Here is a 21,155-nt window from a genome sequence, read left to right as displayed (position 1 = left end):
AGAACTTAGAACAATTGAAAGCACACTTGTGAGATGAGTTATGTTTTTCTCTTTCGTTAGCCCTGCAAAGTTTTGTGGTGGCATCTGTTTAAAGTTGCATTGCAGTCCTCTCGTCCTTCATTTGTCTTCCTTATCAGCAATTTATGTTAAAGTCTGAAGTTGGTTTAATGATTTTGTCAAAGCTAACGCACATAATCCCATCCCCACTATTTACAACAAGGGACCTCAATGGGGCCCTAACATTCTTGATGGGTGCCCTGTTTGAATCACTTCATAGTTGCCTGTTGTGACTATTGATTCTCAAAACAGTGTTCTTTGTAGCCATCGCATAAACCTAACGAGTCAGAGAGCTGCATACTCTGTGTCCATCCACCCTCCACCTGCTATGACCAAGACAAACTGGTCTTGAGGACTAAAGTGGCTTTCCTGCTTGAGGTGCTTAGTCCATATTGTGCACTCCATTCCCTATCCCTACACCTTCCTTCTGCCGCATCTCACCATCAAGGAGGAGATATTTCATTGGTTGGACCCTCCTAGGGCAGTGTTTCTACATCGACCGAATAAAAGAATTTAGGTCTGATGATCAGCTCTTTGTAGGAGATGTAGTCAGTAATAAGAGCTAGGTGGTCCAGGGGAGGACTTTGTCACATTGAATTGTCCTCTGAAATAAAATTGAATGTTCCCCGTGCTAAGAAAGGACACTAGCGGGAATCCTTGCTCATTCAACCAAGGTGGAAAATTCAGACTCTACACTGCTCTGCACCATGGCCAGGTAAGTTCCTGCGGCAGAGATTTGTCTTTCAATGACTTAGGCTTCCCTTTACACTTTTGTAGAAGCTAAAAGCATTGGCCATTTCACTCATTCCATGCTACAGGATTTCCTAGTATTACCTCTGTTTCAAACCCACCACTTGGGAGTGGGAACCGCTGTAGTATCTATTCAAAAGCAGAGGAATCTGGAGCTAGAAGTATCCAGCACACCAACAAATTACCTCCAGTAATGATGTTTCTGGTGGTCTATCTACCTGTAGATTCCTCACCGATTCCGCCCACCTCACAGTCATAAATTCTGAAAGTTAATACAATTCCAAGTTGGTTCCATTACACTGCACATACACATTCAATCAGATGCTGTCCCCATCTTTGACTTTAAGGGACTGGGAAAAAATAGATGAAGAACTAACCGGGCACCAGGGTTGCACTATATGCCTTAGGATTTAGGGAGAGTCTCAATAATTGCTTATACCACACCCCACTTGGCCAGAAGTGTGGTTGCAACAGCAGTACTGTATGCTCTCTTTCCTCACCTCTGCTTGGTATCTGTAGAGAAGCCAGATTGAATAACTGCCTCACTTTTATGAAAGTGTACTGCCTAGACATAAAACCGACTAGAGTCTTGGCATTGTTGCAGACGGTCCTTAGAAATCTGTTTTGCTAAACGTTTTTCTCCTTCTTTTGTTTAACAAGTTTAAAAAAAGTTCTTAATGTTAATGTTACATGATGTGGGTTATCATATGGATACTGATCATTGAACTCTTCGTAATATTCTGATCTGATTCAAGCATGTGAATCTATGAATTATTCAGTTAAGTAGGAGAAACAAGTTGTTTAAATGGAACTGCAGTTCTCAAGCGTTGTTATCTTTCACAGATTCAGGTGCCACCCTACGTCCTTCACAGCTTGCAGATGTTAGTTTATCCTTTCACACCTGTACTTTGAAAACCTGAAGTTTGGTGGCCTTTAGGGGAGTGGAGCTCATTGTATGCGTTGAAATGCAGGCTCACTAAATGATGCTCGTCCCTCACTTTCCAGACTGCATGAATTGGTATCACTCTGGGTAGCTCCATTCTTCTACACTCAAGGAATGGTCTGGTTACCTCCAGTGTGCACACTTCTTCTTGTATCTCTCTCATTCTTAAATAGAAGCTGAAGTGCCTGGTTCATACCAAAGACCACAGAACCTACAGGGAAATTTCTTTATTCCGATTGAGACTCCTAGTGCATGCTGGCTTCCAGCATGCTCACTGAGGACTCTGCTGGCAGTTGTCTCACATTTACTCAAGTTCTACCAGACAGACATTTTACTGGTTCCTTCCCTTAGTAATGAAAGTAGCTAATTCTCACTGCAGAAAAATTAGATAGGAAAGAGTTAGTTTCTTAGGCTGATTATTGGAACAGGCCTGTGACTTTTACCATTCCTTTTCTGTTAGGCATAGCTGTCCCACTGAACCAGTATGTTAGTGCATTGATTCCCACTGTACTTTCAGCATGCTATCAGTTCGCTATTAGTAGGATCAGTGACTTCCCAGGAACACTATCCTTCTTCCTATGTGCACGCCCCAGAGATCATAGCCGTGAAGTTCTAGAATTAATGCTTTCTAAGGCACGTCTCAGAGTACCACCTTTGGTTTATGCAAGCTTCAAAGAGAGTTTGAGTAGATACTATATCTTGTTCTACAAAACTCTTTTAATGATGCTTCAGTGATTTAAACAACATTTGTGTTATGTCTCATATTGTTATCTACTCTTCTCATCATAATGTACATTGGTAGCGGTGATCTTCTGGGTGGCCTTCCTCTCCTCTGTTACAACACACTGCTCGGTACATTGGCGTTCCCAAAGTGATTTCCCACCCAATAAAGAGCCACAACTGTATATGATATCACATGAGCATTACAATGTCAGCATCACCACTGCTGCATGGTACTCCGGGCAAGTGGCTTAAAAGAAAATGTTGCTCGAATCTTAAACCCTTCAATTTTGCACATTTGGAGTTCATCTGTTGTAAGCCAGAGTATGGCCCACCAGCAGAATTTCGACTTGAGACTGCAAAAGGTCCATGCGTCCAGAATGCACACCAAAAATATCCAAAATGAACTTAAAACTCTGCAGCATAACCTGATTATAGGCTGCAACCTGCTGCAAATTTGGCGATGGCCTGAGGAACTTGGAACCTATCGGCTCCAAGTTCAGCATTGGGTCTGTTTTGGATACCGAAGACAGAGTCTGGTGACATAACCACTGACTGTGTGTTCTCCCACTGGATCAGACTCATCTGGATGTCTTGTAACTTCAGATGTGCTTCTTGTACTTCTTCCTCAACTTGCCTTTAAACTTCGCCTCAGCCGTACCTAGACAGGGTGACCTCAGTGGACCTCACTTCATGTGTTCTGCCACCACAAGCTTGGTCTCTCTTTCCTTGATGGCCTCCAGGTACATCAGGGAACACTTATTGCAGGACTTGGAGTCCTGTTTTGTCTCGGAGTACCATAAGGAGACATTGTCGTGTCCACCCCTACATCTGCTTCCGAGGCACATGACATGGCTTGAAACCTGTCATCTTTGGGTGCAGCCTCTCTGCACACTGCCAGAATTTGAGAATTAAGTGAAAAACCAAAATTGGTAGAAGCAGAGCTTCAGATCTGGGTGTTAAGTCGTGGAGAAAGCGTGACTGTCAGCCCGTATCAGCGGTGGCTTTATATGGATCTGTGTCAACCTGTCTCTCCAGTTAGAGTTGCAATGGGAGGTCGATGGCAACCTCTGTCGGTGCACAGCAGATATTACACAGATTTTGGGACCAGTGTGGTGCCAAGGGAGAAGTCACTAAATAAGGAATCTGTGATCAGATAGAGTATCCACTAGAAAGAGGGTTACAACAGAAATAAACGTATTCTCTACAGCCCAAGTATTCTTGGTTTATAAGCTTATCCTGTATTTCATATTGCCTCAGTGCCGATTATTATGTGAGGTAATTTCAGCTGAGACAGAAGTGTAACAGAATCTATGGTGTATCAAGGTCATTTGGTCCATAATGCAAGCAAGGAAAATGGCCATCTAGTAGCAGCTTGGTCATGAAATCTCAGTTGCATTTGGGATCCAGAGGGTCACTTATGCCCTTGGTTCTCAGTGCTACTGCACCAGATGTTGATAGCTAGGCCCCTGACAGCAGGTAACATGACACATCTTTTCACATCTTCCTCCATTAATACTATCTCATAAATTGGATTTGCACAATATTTGAACTTGATGATTGACCACTCTGTTTTTATGTTTATAGTTGTATATTTGAAACCCATTCTCCTACACTTCCATCTATGTTTGGGGTGTTCTTAGCCCAGTTTCTGCGTTAGGGGATTTATTTCAGCCTTGCACAGGGTTTAATGACTGTATCCAGTGGGAAATGTGTTGGTCTGAATTTAAAACTGATAAAAGAATGGTTACTCCAGTATTGGAGCTTTCATAGATTCACATGCCTGAATCATTCCCCGTCGTCGAGACTGGATTCTCCGGTACATAAAAAAGCAATGCTTAGTAGTATAGCAAACTGAGAAGAGGCCTAGGCCCATTTCCCTTTAGCAACCCATAACCCTTATGTAAAAGAGACCAAACGTTTCCCTGAACCAATCAGAGCTCCTCACCCTCTAGAACCCTTCTGAGAGAACCTTTTGCTCCTCAGATTTTCTACCGCACGTTGTGCTAGGGAGTCTCCTTTGCGCTCTGCTCAAACTCTTCAGTTCTACTCAATCTAGATTGGATTTGAGAGTTTCTTCTTATTCAGATTTAATTATTTAGATTACTACATACTATTTCTCCAACTTCTACCATGGCTGACAAGGAGAAAAAATGATTATTTAGAGCTTGTGCCACCTGCTCTACGAAAAGGCTCTATACAGACGACCCTCATAAGGATTGCATTTACTGCCTTTATCCAGACCATCAGGCAAAGGATTGCAAAGTATGTTGTACCTTTTCCAATAAAACTTTGAGGGATCGTGAAGGAAGGCTTTTTCTCTGGCTTCAAAAGCTAAAAGCTAGGAAGGGAGTCATATCTAGTGACAGTGAGGAGGAGTCTTCTTCTTCTAGGAAATCTCAGAAAAGGAGCAGATCTCCTCAGGCTCATACCTCAGGGGAAAGTCCTGAGAAGGCTCTTAAAAAGACCACCCCAGGGTCTTCGGGGCGCAGTCCCTCAAAATCTCCTTCAGGCAAGGAGAAAAAGGGTCATGCTTTGGGGGTAAAACATGCCAAGAGAACAAGCTCAGAGCCCACAAAACTCCCTCTAGGGTCAAGATTACGGTCAAGAAGCTGTCCTCCAGAAATTGTAAAGATATGCATCGTCGACGAAACCTGAGGTAAAAGCTGCTTCAAAGGCTTTATCGCCGTCGACCGTACCACCGTCGACGACAGTTGCAACGACGGCATCGACTACAGCTATGATCATGTCACCACGGGATCGACGACAGTAACAGGAACGTCTGGTAGCGGTGACGATGACGATGATGTCGTCGGTTTCGACGGCGATCTCGACGACGGGCTCGTCGACGAGGGAAAAAACCCCAGAAAAGAGATTTTTGGCCAGGAAGAGGACAATTACACCGGAACTGACATCTTCAAGTAAGGTGACGCCTCTGGTACCATCTCACCTTTTGGAGAAGGAAGACTCAAGAAGAGGACGGAGATGATGGCGGTCCTTTTGGTTATGCTAGTAGCCCGTCGCAGTTACATGGGAAGTACCAAGAGGAGGACTCTTAAGACGAATATGAAGAACGTCCCCAGCATCAATACCGCCAGGAGTATCAAGAAGAGATGACGAGTGTGCCTTCTTCTTTGTCAAAATATCTACAGTTCATGCTAGAGGATTATAAGAGGAGATATCCTGTACCTCATGCCTCTAAGGAAGATCCAGTGGCTGCGCCCCAACCACGCTCTGTACCAAGTACACCAGTGCGTAGACGAGAGATCTTACCGGAGCCCCTTCCTAGATCTCCACCACCGAGATCTCAACAGGAACCAGGGACCACAGATGATGACAAGGAGTAAGGAGAGATCACAGACCCTAGCAGAGAGTGGGACTATAGTCTCATTCCGTCGCTTTCTTCTCCTTCTCCGAAGCCTGTTGATTCTCCACCCAAAGACATCGGTGGTTTTCATAACCTGATGGAGAGAGCCTCAAGCAGATTCGCACTCACCATGTCAACGGATAAAGCTGAATGTTTCTTGTATGACTTCAATGAACCTTATCGTGAGACAGTTCGGTCCTTACCGATTGTCAGTCATCTATGGGAGGAAGGCCTGAAAGTCATGGACCCACCAGCAACAGTGACTCCAGTGCTCGCCAGACTGGACAAAAAATATAAAGCGCCTACAGATGCTCCAGCTTATCTTTTAGGTCACCCGAAGCCAGACTCAGTTATTACCCAAGCGGCTGAGCAGAAACCAAGAAATCCATCAGTTCCTATTACGACACCTCCAGACAGAGAGGGTAGAAGATTGGACAATGCTGAGATTTTCCTCAATGTCTGCCCTGTTAGTGAGAGCTGCGAATGCCCTGGCCATTCTGGGCTGGTACGATAGGCAAATGTGGTGCGACCTTTCACCTTACGAAGACCGCAGACCAGAGACGGATAGGCAGGAAGCCAGAAAGATTCTGTAAGAGGGAGAGAGGACTTCGGCTGAACTCATAGATTGCGATATGGACATAGCGACCACAGCATTCAGATCTCTGCGAGGAGCAGCGGTACTACGCAGACAAGGATGGTTAAGGGCAAATCGTTTAGACCGGAGGTCCAAAATAAGATCTTGGACCTTCCTTTCAACGGAGAGGATTTATTTGGCAAGCATATAGATGAGGCACTGCAGAGTATCAAAAAAGATACTGATACAGCTAAGTCATTGGGAACACAACAATATAGGAAAGTTCCTTTTCGAGGCTCTACGGGTAGAGGCCAGTCGTCTTACAGAGGAGGATACCAGCAAGGACGATATTCATCTTATTCCGCCTCATCTCAGCCCCACCGTCAGCAGTATATACAGCGAAAAGTCTGGTCTCTTTTATATAACAAGGGATATAGGTTGCAAAAAGGAAATAGGCCTAGGCCTGTTTTCAGTTTCCTATACTACTAAGCATTGCTTTTTTATGTACCGGAGACTCCGGTCTCGACGACGGGGAATGATTCAGGCATGTGAATCTATAAAAGGAGAGGGAGAGGTGTGGCGCCGCGGCCAGGGCGACTGACGCTGGAATCTGGGGATCACGGTTCGATCCCCAGCGCCGGCGGCAGGTTAGCCCAGCACCATGTGACTCTGGGCAATAGCTTGCTTAATCTTCCCGACGGCCCCCAGCGCCTAGAGACCCTAACGGGTGATTGTGCGCTTTACAAATGTGGATTATTATTATAATGTGGATTATTAAAGCTTCCAATACTGGAGAACTACAATTACAGGTAAGTAACTTGTTTTCATATACTTCAAGCTTCTTGACTTCATTCTGGTGCAATGTCCAAAAGGTTTCAAGGTCATTACCACTCTAGAACACCCACTCCTCACTAGTGGACGTGTTATATTGCACTATCATGAGGTAATATGGTGCATCTGTAAATCCCTTTATGAATGCAAGTTCAGGTTTTGTGAATACCTGTTAGCACTCCAAGAGCAAGCCCTATTTGCATGTAAGTGTAACGTGCATGTTCAAATGGTTTTGAGTCAGTCATATGTACCTTGATGTTCTTAACCCAAAACAGTGAATTATGTGAATGCCTTCCCTCAATATGACCTTTATACGATGCATGTGTAATTGCGTGATATAATGCATTTGTGCTGGTATTGTTCGGCAAGTGGTTGTGATCTATGCTGTTGATAAATATGTCCAGTGGTGGTGAGTGATGTGTTGAAGTGGACACACTGTTATGAAAGAGGTACCAGAAAGGAGTAGGCATAGAAGCTGGATGTAATGCTGAATGAAATGAAAATGCCACATCAAAGATAATATGGTTGGAGAGGCCATTAATAATTTGGAGGATTGGAATCTTTAGAGTCATTGAGAATATGTAACGTATGGATCCTGCAAACGAAAAGGCGTGTTATTACGACCACGGAAAACTGTAAGAAGAGGTAATCATAACCTTGAAACAATGTTTAAGTAGTAGTTATGTCCAAGAAGACCTGTTAGAGGAAGCATTCATGGAAATGTGTTTATAACAGCTCTGTTTGTGGTTGACTTATAGCTGAAGAGGCCACTGAAAGCCTAATGAACCTCAGCCCTTCTGACATGAAGAACCTTCTTCATCACATTCTCAGTGGCAAGGAGTTTGGGGTGGAAAGGAGTGGTAAGTGTTTTCAAGTATACTGCTAGTTTGATTGATTCCTTCATTTTCCCGAGCCTCTGAACTCTAAGCTCAAGCAGTTCACTTTGAAGGCCAGCTGAGTAACATGTAAAAAGTCATCGTTGAAAATAGTTTCCAATTGTCTTTTCATATTGAGTTTTGTATGTGCAGGGAAACTGACCTTTATTTTGAGCTCTTACTGCATCAGCATGCTTAGTTGTTCTTTTATTTTAAAGCTAAGCATTACTTAGCCTACATGCTACCATCAGTTCAGTGTGATGTTGTAGAAGTATGAACATCTGACATACTTCAGCAGCTGTGATGTGTCCACCATTTTTCATTTGTTTCTGACATACCTCTGTATTTTTGTTTTTGGCAGTTTGTTGGCACTCTGGACCCCTCAAACTGAATATTGGTGCTTCTCACAGTTATACTTTAACTATGAGAGGGGGACCTCCATTTATTTTATGTTATTCTGTTCTAGATTTATATAGTGCAAACCAGACACAAAGGGCAGCAGAGCACTTTTCATAACACACCGCTACAAATAAGAAGTATATTGTTAAAACAGAATAATGTATTTAGCATATGTACACTACTCCTTTAGAGATTGGAACAGCGATCTGTCTTAAGATGTACTATTAAAAATATGGAAAACTGTGTTGGGGGGGGGGGGGGTTACTTGTAGCAGCCAAGAACAGGTTGAGATCGGACTTCATTCAAGATTGTAATAGATGGTGGAAGAGTAGCGATTTCAGTTGTTGTTTGAAAGCAACTAGCAAAAGGTTAGCCTGATAGTGGGAGGGATTGAGTCCTATATTTTTGGGAGGACTCTAAAAAGGATTTTTCCCTCTGCTCACTAGGAGTTTTGCTAAAAGAAGGAGGGTTAAGATAGGGTGAAAGTTAGTATTCTCAGGGTTAGTATTTGATTGTTTTGAGGAGGGGGTGAATTTGGTGATTTTTAGCCAATCTAGTACACGTTTTTGGTGACAGTGTTGTCTTTATAACCTTTAGTTGGAAGGGGATGAAGGAGGAGCAAACACTTTTTACAGTTTTTGAAGGGTTTGCATCTCTGAAGTGCAATGAGAGTTTGAGTTTCTTGAACATGTTCCCTCTTTGGAACAGGAGCATTCTTCTGCTGATTTTGGGAGTTAGTACAATGAGGTTGGTCCATTTCGGAGATGATAGAAAAAGCTTGACTTTATTTTCATTTTATTGAAGAAAAGGGAAAAAACACAGTTCTCTTTATTGTAGGAGATAGAGCTGTAGGCTGCGAATTGGTTGACCTTTTGACGATGTTGAAGAGCTACTTGGTACGATTGTTCTCTGTTTTCTGAAGTAGGTGGCTTAAGCTCCTTCAGAGGTACATGGTGCAAGCAGTAGCTAGTAGACCCAACCGTGGGGGTTGAGGCGTTTTACTCCTTATGTCCTGGGGCCTGACTTATTATGAGCTTTGAACAACTGGGCCAAGTACTAACCCTTCAGAACTTGACTCTCAGTGGTAGTGCAGGCGAAGGGCCAAACAGTCCAAGGCTTCTCATGGGGAGTTAGGTGTAAGGTTTCCAAGTGCACAGGACCCAGTACACATCCAGCAACCACAATAAATGAATGCTCAGCCATATGATCGCTTTTATGACAAAAGTAGTATTTATATACGAGCACAAAGTGGAATACAGCAAACCCAAAAAAATCCCCTCTTGTAAGGTCAAAAATATAGCGTTGGCCAGGTAAAATCCAGAGACCCGTTTCCCCGTCTGCTGACATTTAGAAGCCATTTTGGTTTGGTAGTTAGTCATATTTATGAGCTTTTAATAACAAAATGCATTACTATGCTAATATGTTGGTCAGTAGTTTCAATAGAGATTAGGAGCTCTTCTCCCAACTTTGTTGGTCTTACAACTGCTCTAAAAAATGTAGGAACATCCACTAGGGAAGACCTCTCCCCCGAAGATGACATGATTCAAGCCATGAAGGAAGTGGCTACAGGACTCACAACCCACAACATGTCTCTCAGGTGCCTCGGCTCTGATCATGACTCTGTCATGTGCCATGTTCCTCATGCACCCAAAGGATGTCTGGGAAAGGAAATGGGAGCTGTACACCACCAAACATAATAAGAGGTTGTGCTTGAAGCACCTGTCCCATTCCTACTCCAACACAAGGGCTACTCTGGATAACAGTCTCACTGCTGCTCAAAAATTTCAGGTAACTTCAAAACTTACCTTAAAAAACAAGTAGGGTTCGACTCTCCTCGGGCAAGAAGTCATGAGGTTTGCACTAGAAGGGCCCCTCATCTCTAGTATCCTCCATTTCTGATCTGGTTCCACAGCTGGTCCAGGCATGCCACAAGTTTCACGGGCTGTCATAGACTCCGCAGCAGGTTGAGGCCTTTAAAGAGGCTGCTGGCCATTGAAAACGGGAGGCCATAGAAGGTGCTCTGAAGTGAGAAAAGATAGCCTTTGAAAGCCATTTTGATAGTGCTCAGGTTGCAGGCACTCAGGCTGGAGGGAGGACTTGAGGGGGTGTTGGGGGGAAGGAGTGCCTGCAGGGTAGGTGATCTTATTCATGAGGTGAACTGAAAAAACAGTCTCAGGATGTTCTTAGTAAAGTAGATGTGGTGTATTTAAAGGTATGTGGTCTGTGTGAGTATACAGAAGACATTGGACAGATTTGAATACCGGTTCCATCAACTTGCCCTGACCATACACTCGTCCAACATTGCTCTCTGTCAACCTCTAAATCTTTAATGTCTGCAAACACCAGTGCCATGTTTTTGATCACTCCACTTGCTAGTCCTGGTACATTGGATGCCCTCCTCTCCGATCCCGGGGCCAAACCTTGTCTACTAGATTTGATTAGAAAGAAGACAATAATTTTGAATTGTGTTGTGAACCTTAAACGGTTTTGTCTGCTCCTTGTAGTTCAGAACACTTACTGTTTTTGTGTTCCTTTTCTTCAGTGCGTTCTGTTGATTCTGCTATTAGCCCTGCAATTTCCATCCATGAGTTGGGAGCAGTAGGAGCAACAAAAACTGAACGAGCTGGAATCAGCAAGCTGAAGAGCGAAATGAAACAGGTGATCATGGTTCTTTCAATATAATGTTACCTAACTAGAGGAATTGAGGTATTACATCGCAATATGAGTGAGGTGATGAATCTTTTCTTCTGCTAGGGTCATGTATTTGACGCACCTCCTATATTATCCGTTGGTTCCAAGCACAATGAGAGCCAGGAATTTGAATCTTCAAAAACAAAATACTTTAAATTTTGTTTGTTGGATGTAAAAGAGAGTTAGTTCATCCATGTATTTATGTCTTTTGTTGAGAGCAGGTCTCTGCAGTTGAGGGGTCGGAGCACTAAAGGAGGGAGTTTGTTGTTGTGCGTTGACCACTCTTTATTGTCTATCTATAACAGTAACGCTTAACAATATATAGGCATTGAAATGAAGTGTATAGGCTCAATAGGTTGACGTAATTATATTGTTCCACCAAATGATTTCATAACATCTTGCTCTGGTCTTGGACAATTAAGAAGCAAGAATGGTTTACCAAAGTATAAATATGTGACTGTATCCGGTTGAGGGAAAAGGGTAAGCCTTTAGTTGTACCAAATTCAATTGTGGCAACCACATGAATGAAAATGGATAAACCATCTATATCTGTACTTGGTAATTGATTAAAATCTCATACTGTAAATCCCATCATTCCCCTTTTCCAGATGCCTTACTGTTTGACACAGACCTGGGTGATTTCTGGGTATGGTGCAAGATAAGCTGGGCGAGGGTTTTGAGCAACCTCACCAGCCCATCATAACTGCAGATGCAGCATGCACTCACCATCGAATGCCAGTGTGGACTATATGATGCCCAATGACTTGTATTAGTAGTTATGCGTTTTAGTTATCTATTTTGTAGTCATAAATAACCCTCCTGCATCCCCTATTTTTCTCTTGGTCTTTTGTGATAACAATTCAATGATCATGATTCAATTGTACCTCTTTGAGAAAAAGAACCTGCCCTAAGAGACACTACTGAGCATCAAAGGATTGGAAGTCTCTGTCTCTCTTAAAGGTATGTTTTTTTTAAACTCTTTTAAAACTAAGCCTTTCAGTTCTCCTTTTTCTGCATTGTAGGCAGATTTAGGCAGCAGTGTAGTTAATATGCTACATTATAGTTTTGTGAGGGTGTAACTTTATAATACTTTCAGTAAACAATTGGCAATGTACAGGCTTTCAGAGGTGCTCACTAGCACTTTAAATCTCTAGATGCCTTCTGGTAGAATATTATCAGACATATTCAAGTTTGCTGGTTCCCATGCTTTTGCTGGCTATTGGAGACACTCCTAGAGTCTAGGCGCCCAGCATGTTACCAGCTCCTATGCGTGAAGAACTCATTTTAATGATCCCTAGGCCGGAAAAAAGACCCGGGAGACCCAGGATCCTATAGGCCACTCTCCATGCTGTCAAGTGGTAACATTAGGGCCAGATAGAAATGCCATTTTACATGCTTAAGTTCCCTTCTCTCCCTAAACACAATGATATTTGACACAAATTAATTTGCGTGCACATACGGGATAATATTGTTCGAAGTCAGCTTTGCTTACACTTCCACTTCAAAAGCACAATATCAAGCACCTTGAAAATAATATACAAGGGCTAAGTTAATCATGCAAAATGTTGTTGTTTGTTTTGGCAGCTCGGCGACAGAGCTATCACAATAGATAAGTAATAGCAACCTGACTGGGCCTTTGGCTTGGTAATAGGGATGATGTTATTATATATACAACATGAGCCCTTTGTTTAGAGAGAGCTGTCTCAGAGGGGTCACCAACATGTCAGAATTCCAGCCCAGCTGATTCCTGTTTACCTCATCGACGGATGCTACCCAGCTCTCCACCAAGATGGGCAGCCTAGACAAGATAGGTTGGGATGCGCTAGGAAGGAGTAAAATATATTACAGTACTTGTATGAAAGCATATATCTTATATAATCAGCCAAATGGTTAAACTGTTAATCTTTTTCACCATTCTAGTAATGCTAATCACATTATTCTGTTTCCTCCTATTGATCATTGCAGCGAAAGTATTTGACTCAAGAATCACAATGCTTCAATAAATAATGAAACACTTTACTGTGAATTTCTTGTGTAGCTTTTTGGGTATGCATAAGTAACTAAGCAAAAGGGTTCTAGATCTAGTACCACGATTTCCTTGGGAAGTCAGGATAGTCATGTACTGAGGTTGCACATCCATTTGTTACCTTGTAAGGTTAGGGGTACAGATGGTGCACTGTGAGCTAGCAGGACTTCGACAAACATATCCGAATGCTGTTCATGGAATCAGTCTTGCACAGTTCCAATGGTTATGTTGTCCAACAAGCACACAGTTTTACCTGAGATAATACAAGCCATTCAACAATGCTGAACAAGCATACAAAGCTCCTTTGCAATATAATAGCCACAAGGCTGCGACATGTTGTGCCAAGTCTGGTGGAGGATGATCAATGTGGGTTCATGCCAGGCAGGGGTACCCATATGAATCTTCAACGCCTGTCCCAGATGATGCACTTGGTCAGGGAATGGATTTGGAAAGCAGTGCTTGTGGTGCTGGACATTGAGAAAGCGTTCAATACCCTGGATTGGGAGAACCTTTGGGAGGTATTAAGGCATACGGGAGTGTTTCCGTCCGGAACACTAGCCATGGGTGCACCTTCTCTATGTCAAGTCTATGGCGCAAGTGCAGACGGGAGGGATGATGTCCTAAGTTTTGCATGTATAGAGGGGTACAAGGCAAGGATGACCCCTATCCCTGCTCCTCTTTGCCCTGGCAATGGAGCTCCTGGCTGTGCGTCTACGACCAGACCTGGGGGAAATAGGGGGGCGGTATGTGCATCAGAATCACAATGCATACTGTGTCGATGTATAGTGACAACACTCTCCTCTACTTTTGCAGTCCGGGGCACTCAATACCGGTATTGCTGAGCATGTTTGAGGACTTTGGTAGAGCATCCAGCTTGTGTATTAATAGGCACAAGACAGTGCTATTCCCATTGGCAGGCCTGGTGGGATGTTCGGAGGCTGAGCTTGTTGAGGTGGGGCTTCCCTTGGGGACGGGGAGTTTCCAGTACCTGGGTATGCAGATCGCGCAGGGCATGGGACCCCAGTATGATCTTAATATGAGGAGGGCGATCAACAGTTTACCAGCCTCCGTTCGGTTCTGGGATACACCGGTCTCATTCATGGGCAGGGTGGCCCTAAGCAAAATAGTGCTTTTGCCTTGCTGTCTACACAATGCAGAATTATTTTGCGATCAGCTGAGGACTATGTTCACGGAACTCAATAGCCTTCTGGTTTCCTTGGTATGAGCAGACAGGAGGAGCAGGGTCAAGCTAGACTTCCTGAAACTGGACCCTGAAGAGGGCAGAGTTGGGCTCTCGGATTTAAAACTCTATTATATGACGAGACACCTGCTGTACACGGCGTTGTGGTGCGCAGATGGCACTATTAGAGAAAAGCGTCCGCTGGCTGGCTTGCTGGATGTTGGTGATATCCCCAGGCTCCTGATGTGCAGTACTGCAGGGCCAGTGGACTGCCCCAACACTGTGAGACAGATGGAGATGGTCTGGGGATACTGGTCTTGCGAAAAGCAGTGTGTGCCCGGCTTCTCCCTCTGGTGGCTGAAGCCTTTCCAACAAATACAGTCGCTGAATGATATGACTCAGTGGCTAGCCGACGGCTGCCAAAGCGCAGGGGAATTATACTTGAATGGCACCTTCATTACTATGTTGAAGGGGACCACACTATTCCAGGTAGCACTGGGACAGTTTCTCTAGTGTGCCAAGCTTTCCTGCACAGCCTGTGGGATCTGTTTGACCTTTCCGGAGGAATCCCATATGCTTTGCTTCAAATTGGTTCCAGGTGCAAACAGAGGTCTCATTTCTTGACCATACATGACTCTGGAGGGTGACAAGTACTTAGATATGGGGCCTGCTTGCTACAGTTGATCAGAGGACCTGGGGGACCCCCTCACAGGTGCCCAGTGGAAAAGTGCCTGTGCCCAGGTGAAACCTCTAGTAATGCACTATTTAAACTCATGGAGTTTTATTACCTTCACCAAGTGTACCTCACACCACAGCAGTTGCATAGAATACGTTTACGTAGTGGGTCCTCATCCTACTTTCTCCATATGACATGGAACTGCTGACGGTTTGAGACTTACTAAGTTGGAGTTGTGCAGATACTCCACGAAGTTACTGGTCACAATTTAAAAAGGACTATACGCCACTGCCTGGATGGGCTTTTGCTGCTCCCACAAACATGGGGGAAATAAGGTAAATTATTGCTCTTTTGGGGCTAGTATTGGCGGGAGACGCTTCGCGATGCACTGGATAACTCCCACGTTCCCTCCGAGGCAGAAATGGCTGTCGGACCTGAATGAGTGGTCTGTGGCAGTGGAATGTAGACTGAGAAGAATTCGGATAGATAAGAGTACGGAATGGAACCTGGAACTATGGGGAAGACAAATGAGTTGAAATATTCCCCCCAGTGTTGGCCCCCGGGGTTAGCAATGGTGACTCTTTAGTCACGATTGAGTGCAGGTATGGAATGCATCCTCTCCTGCGGAACACGGGCTGGCTGACTGGGTGTGAGTTTTAAAAGAAATTGTCTCTATATAACACATTCAGCACAGGGTTTCATCATGGTATCTCCACAGTGAAAAGAAGAGATTGCTCCTTGGGGGGTCTCTGATGGAGAGAAGGGGGAACATCAGGTTTGAGGCATGTGCGCTGTAGATGCACATGCTTTGCATACTCCTGCCATCTAGTTTTGGGTCAGAATGTTTGTGAGTTGTTTTTCTTCGAAGAAGTCTTTTGAATCACAAGGTAAGGTGACTCCTCCACTTCGTTATAATGCGCCTGGGCATTGACTCGACTGTTCGTTTGTTTTCTTTCCTCCATCGGGTTCGGAAGTGTATATCGGCTTTCCTGTTCAGGACCGGTTTTCAAGATCCCTTTGGTGTACAATCCACTTGACCCTCGTCTTTATTGTTTTGAATGTGTTTCCCATACCTTGCATTTTGAAAATCTGAGAACTTTCCCAAGTCATGTTGGAACACTCCAACCGCTGACTCCGGGACTTTCCTGTTCGAGTTATCTTCCACTCGACAACAACTCCATCGAGTAATCCGCTGATGGAACAGACTCTGCTTCAATTCTGCCCTTGGTGCCATTATAAATATCCGTGCACTGACCTTCACAACGTCTGTAATCCGTGCCTCTCCCCAGAGCATAGAGAAGAGGATTGTGATGCTTGTCGGTCGTTTCAATCCAAGAAGACCTTACGGGACTGTTTGGCTCGACGTAGGGAAATGCAGAGGCAGAGTATTGAAGAGACCCTTCTAACATCTTTGGAGAACAAGATATTGAACCAGAAGACTTGGAGGCTTCGTCTGCTAAAGAAGAAGAGACTTTCTCTGTTCAAGGCTCTGCTTCCTAATTAGAAATCAAACTGTCCCATGATGTCCAGCTCGTCAAGGTGCCGTGAGTACTCAACACCTTTCCAGACACAAAAGTCTGCTTCCTCCAGACAAAAGGCTTCTGGGCCACCACTGCCATTCGTCTACAGTAGGCATCGAGATTCTGCTTCAAACAACCCGCCCTCTGGCTCGGCACTGAAAGCACAAGCAATGCCTTCCGGCTTCAGTTCAAGCCGAGATACCACACGTTCCGCTCCTAAACCTTAGGTTCCAAAGGACAAGAAAGAGAAGCCTGATTCGGCACTAAATATTTCAGCTTCGAAACACAAATCTGCTCCTCCAGTGCACCTGAAGCCGATTCTTGACCAATGCAATAGAGACTGGATCCAAAACAGAAACAAACCATATTCTTCCAGAGATTGGGCGCATCATAACAAAACTTACGCTACAACCATCCTCCAAAAGAAAGATTACTTTTCTAGAGGGCACTGGATATAATATTCCTCTAAAGAAGAAAACAGACATTGCTACAAGCCCCTTCCACACTAGTCCTCATTCCCCTCCACCACCATCTTCACCTGTGCCTTTAATATCTTATTCACCAGGAAACCCTTTAAACATCAAACCTCAGGGTTCTCCTCACACAGACCCAGATGCAGATGTAGGGAATGACACTTATGAAGCGCCACCAGACACATTGCATGACTACAATGTATACCCTCCAGGTGACACAGATCCTAATCTTTATCCTGTAAAGCCCTCCCCTCCTGATGACACCACCTCATATCAGGAATTAATAGCCAGGGCAGCTGCATACCATGGAGTCACTTTACATAGAAAAGCCTTAGAGGAGGACTTTCTATTTGAATCATTAGGGGCTACACATAAAACTTCACAGTCTTTCCCAGTGTTAAATGGTATGATGCAACATGTTGAGGATATTTTTAAGGACCCTGCATGCGCAGGCATCGTAACACTTAGGGTTGAAAAAAGTATAAACCCACACCATCTGACCCAATTTTTATTAGGGGTTAGTTTACACCAGATTCTTTGGTAGTGTATAATGCTTGTTAAAGAGCAAATTCACAAACATCAGCTGATGCACCACCTCCAGGCAAAGAATGAATTAATATATGCCTCAGGCAAAAGAGTGGCTGCTCAATCAACCAATCACTGGCGTCTAACCAACTCAGAGCCCACTAGGCCAAAAGGAAAGTATTCATTCAATACCTCCAAGAGGAGCATAAGAAAAAAGGAAAGAGATTAGTGCAGGAGGGAAAATTAATCTTCAACTCTTCCATCTGGTGTGTCCTAGATGCTGCTGATATCGCCAGAAAAGTCAACACCAGCATCCTCCTCAGAAGACACCCATGACTGCATTTTAAACCAGAAGTCCAACAGACAATATTAAATGCTCCTTTTCACAAAGAACATCTTTTCGGACCACAAGTGGACGAAACATTAGAAAAGATTAAAAAGGATACTGAAGTAGATAAGTCTATAGGAGCACTTCAGACACCTTCTAATAGAGGTTTTTTCTGTCGCTCATTCTATAGTGGAGGTTCAAAAACTACATCCACAACTGCCTCTACATCTTCATACAGGCCCCAAACTCAATCCTCCCCCTCTAGAAGATTTTCCAGAAGAGGATATAGAGTTAACAACTCCAAAGGTAGAGGCACACCGTGCCGTACCTCCCCATCATCCAACAAACAAAGACTTCATAGCAATTTCCTCCGATCATCTTACACCTGTCAGGGGACGTCTACAACAGTTTCTTCCCGGTTGGCAATCAATAACATCAGACAAGTGGGTGTTAAATATTATCCAGCATGGTCGTTGCCTGAAGCTCACCAGCAATCCTTCCAATATCACACCTCTCACCCAAAGGCTCTCTTTGGCGCATCAACAACTGCTCGAACAGTAAGTACAAGCTCTTTTAACAAAAGGATCTAAAGAATCAGTTCCAATACAACATCAAGGGTAAGGGGTTTACTTCCTTTACTTCCTAATCCCCAAAACGGATGGTTCTCTACGGCCAATTTTAGATTTCTTTCCTTTAAACCTATACATACTATCAGAGCACTTCCATATGGTCACACTTCAACAGGTGCTTCCATTTTTACAGCAAGGCAACTTTGTCAGCACTAGACTTAAAGGGTGCATATTTTCACATCCCGATTCACCCAGCACATCGCAAGTATCTCAGATTTGTAAATTCAGGAAAGCATTGCCAAGTCTAAGTACTCCCATTCGGAGTTACTACTGCACCCAGAGTATTCACCAAATGCTTTAATGTTACCAGCTCATCTAAGAAGACAACAGATTCATATCTTCACATATCTAGAAAATTGGCTTATCAAAGCCAACACATACCACAGATGTCAACAAAACACTCAAATTTCCATACATCTACATCAGCTGGGATTCACAGTCATTACCCAAAAAACCCATTTTCAATCTTCGCAGCTGCAGCCCTATCTAGGAGCTATGCTCAACACTCAAACATGTCACGTCTATCTAAATGCAGCCAGGATTCGAAATTTTCAAACACTGCTATCACAATTCCAAAGCAATCAGTATCTAATAGTCAGAACTTTCATGCAACTACTAGCGATGATAGGGTCATGCATTGCCATAGTGCCTCATTCAAGATTAAACGTGCGCCATCTACAGGATTGCTTAGCACATTAATGGAATCAATCACAGGGTCAACTACAAGATCTAATGTTGGTAGACAGTTTCTTTGTGCAGTGGTGGAGCACACAAAACTTATCAAAGGGGCAGCCCTTTGTCGGCCCTGTACAGAAGCACGTAAATCTACCAATAGAGCGTCCTACGCAGCTAAGTGAAAAGGTTTGTTATATACTGTAATAACCAAACAATTGACCCACTAGATGCATCTGTACAAAATATTATTTGTTATCTCTTTCATCTACAACATTCAGCCTTGCCTAAACCTCTATACATCTACACCTGGCAGCTGTGGCTGCCTATCTTCAAAACAGACCGCACTTATCTTTATTCAGAGAACCATTACAAAGCTTTAATGGAAGGTCTTAAAAGAGTGATATCACCAAACGTTCCACCTGCACCTGCATGGAACCTTAATATTGTTCTAACAAGACTTATGGGTCCACCTTTTGAACCTTTAAATAACTGTCCCCTCCAATTTCTCTCTTGGAAGGTTGCTTTATTAATTGCTATCAACCTCACTAAGACGTGTAAGTGAACATCAGGCACTAATATTAGAAGAACCATTCTTTCAGATTCATAGAGCTAGGGTGGTTCTTCGTACTAACCCAAAATTACTTCTAAAGGTGGTGTTAGCTTTTCATATTAATCAATCAGTTGAGCTACCTGTTTTCTTCCCTCAACCAGAATGCGTAGCAGATGTCAAAAGAGCATTAATGTATTATATTGACAAAACAAAGGATTTTCACAAAACCCGTTTTTTATGCTTTTGCTTCTCCTCATAAAGGGAAACCTATTTCAAAATCTGGTATTTCTAGATGGATAGTTATATGTATCCAATCATGCTATATGAAAGACAGAAGGACTTTGTCTATACCTCCTAATGCCCATTCTACTCATAAAATTGGAGCATCTATCTTGTTTAGTTAACATTCCTATAGCTGACATTTGTAAAGAAGCTACATGGTTTACACTACACGCATTTACCAAACATTATTATCTGAAAGAGCCTATTAGTTATAGATTCCTTATCTTAGAATTACCCCTAGGCGTGACTGGATCCGAAGAATTTTTCTTCAGCAGTACCCCTGCGCGACGGTTGGTGGCATTTGTCGACTCCGCATTAGTCGTTGGCGTCGTGATCCCCGGGATGACGTAGTAGTATCTACTGAGACGCCACCTATGCGTGCTGATGTCAGTTCTGTTTTTTTGCTGCACCAGACAGCGCAGATCCGGAGAGAGCGGTACCCTTAGTAATTTCTACTCTTTTTTTACTTTTTGTCGACATCTTTTTCGCGTCGTTTGACTCCTGGTGTACCGAGATGTCACGTTGTCGGACCGGTTTCAAATCTTGAGACTCCTGTCACAAGTTGATGTCGGTTACGGACCCAAACCTTATGTGCCTGTGGTGCCTGGACCATGACCCGAAGGCGTGCTCCGACTGTCAGGCCATGAATATGAAGTCTTTTCGGAAGCGATCCCAAAAGCTTCTGGAGGCCCGGCAGTCACCTCCGCGCCGCTCGAGGTCCCGGTCGAAAGGATGGTCGCGGAGTCACCACCATCATTCCTTCTCGAAGTCTTCGGGTAAGTCGAAGCACAAAAAGAAGGTGAAGAAGCACTGGCGCTCTTCACCTCTTTCCTGTTTATCGGTCGACGCAGGACGCTGAAGGTCGTCGTCCTTTGGCACCGCCCTCGGAGCCTGTTGGGTCAGCTCCGAGCTTCCCTCCCTTTCCGGTAGCTGGAGAGACCCCTGCCCAACTTCTTACATTTTAAGATGCCCTCCACTCCATCTTTAGGGAGCCCGACTCTGCAGGCTCGGTTGGGGGTTCTAGACCTTCGATGCCGGCGGCTCTGGCCCATTGCAGGTTGACCTCATGACACCGACTCCACTG

At 43.9% G+C, this 21,155-nt stretch overlaps 1 protein-coding gene across 4 annotated transcripts in view; it reads left to right on the top strand.

Annotated features, from left to right (window-relative positions):
- PHKA1 (phosphorylase kinase regulatory subunit alpha 1) overlaps positions 1–21,155 on the top strand; it is a 1,063,236-nt gene that overhangs the window by 781,490 nt on the left and 260,591 nt on the right. For all 4 annotated transcript variants that reach the window (XM_078663812.1, XM_078663811.1, XM_078663813.1 and 1 more), the window contains 2 exons: positions 8,001–8,102; positions 11,059–11,174. In XM_078663812.1, coding sequence (XP_078519938.1) covers positions 8,001–8,102; positions 11,059–11,174 — 218 coding nt within the window. The remainder of the gene's footprint in view (positions 1–8,000; positions 8,103–11,058; positions 11,175–21,155) is intronic.

This window comes from Lissotriton helveticus, chromosome 10 (genome assembly GCF_964261635.1).
Source record: "Lissotriton helveticus chromosome 10, aLisHel1.1, whole genome shotgun sequence".
NCBI classification, from domain to species: domain Eukaryota; kingdom Metazoa; phylum Chordata; class Amphibia; order Caudata; family Salamandridae; genus Lissotriton; species Lissotriton helveticus.
This window is presented reverse-complemented; position numbering and strand designations above follow the sequence as displayed.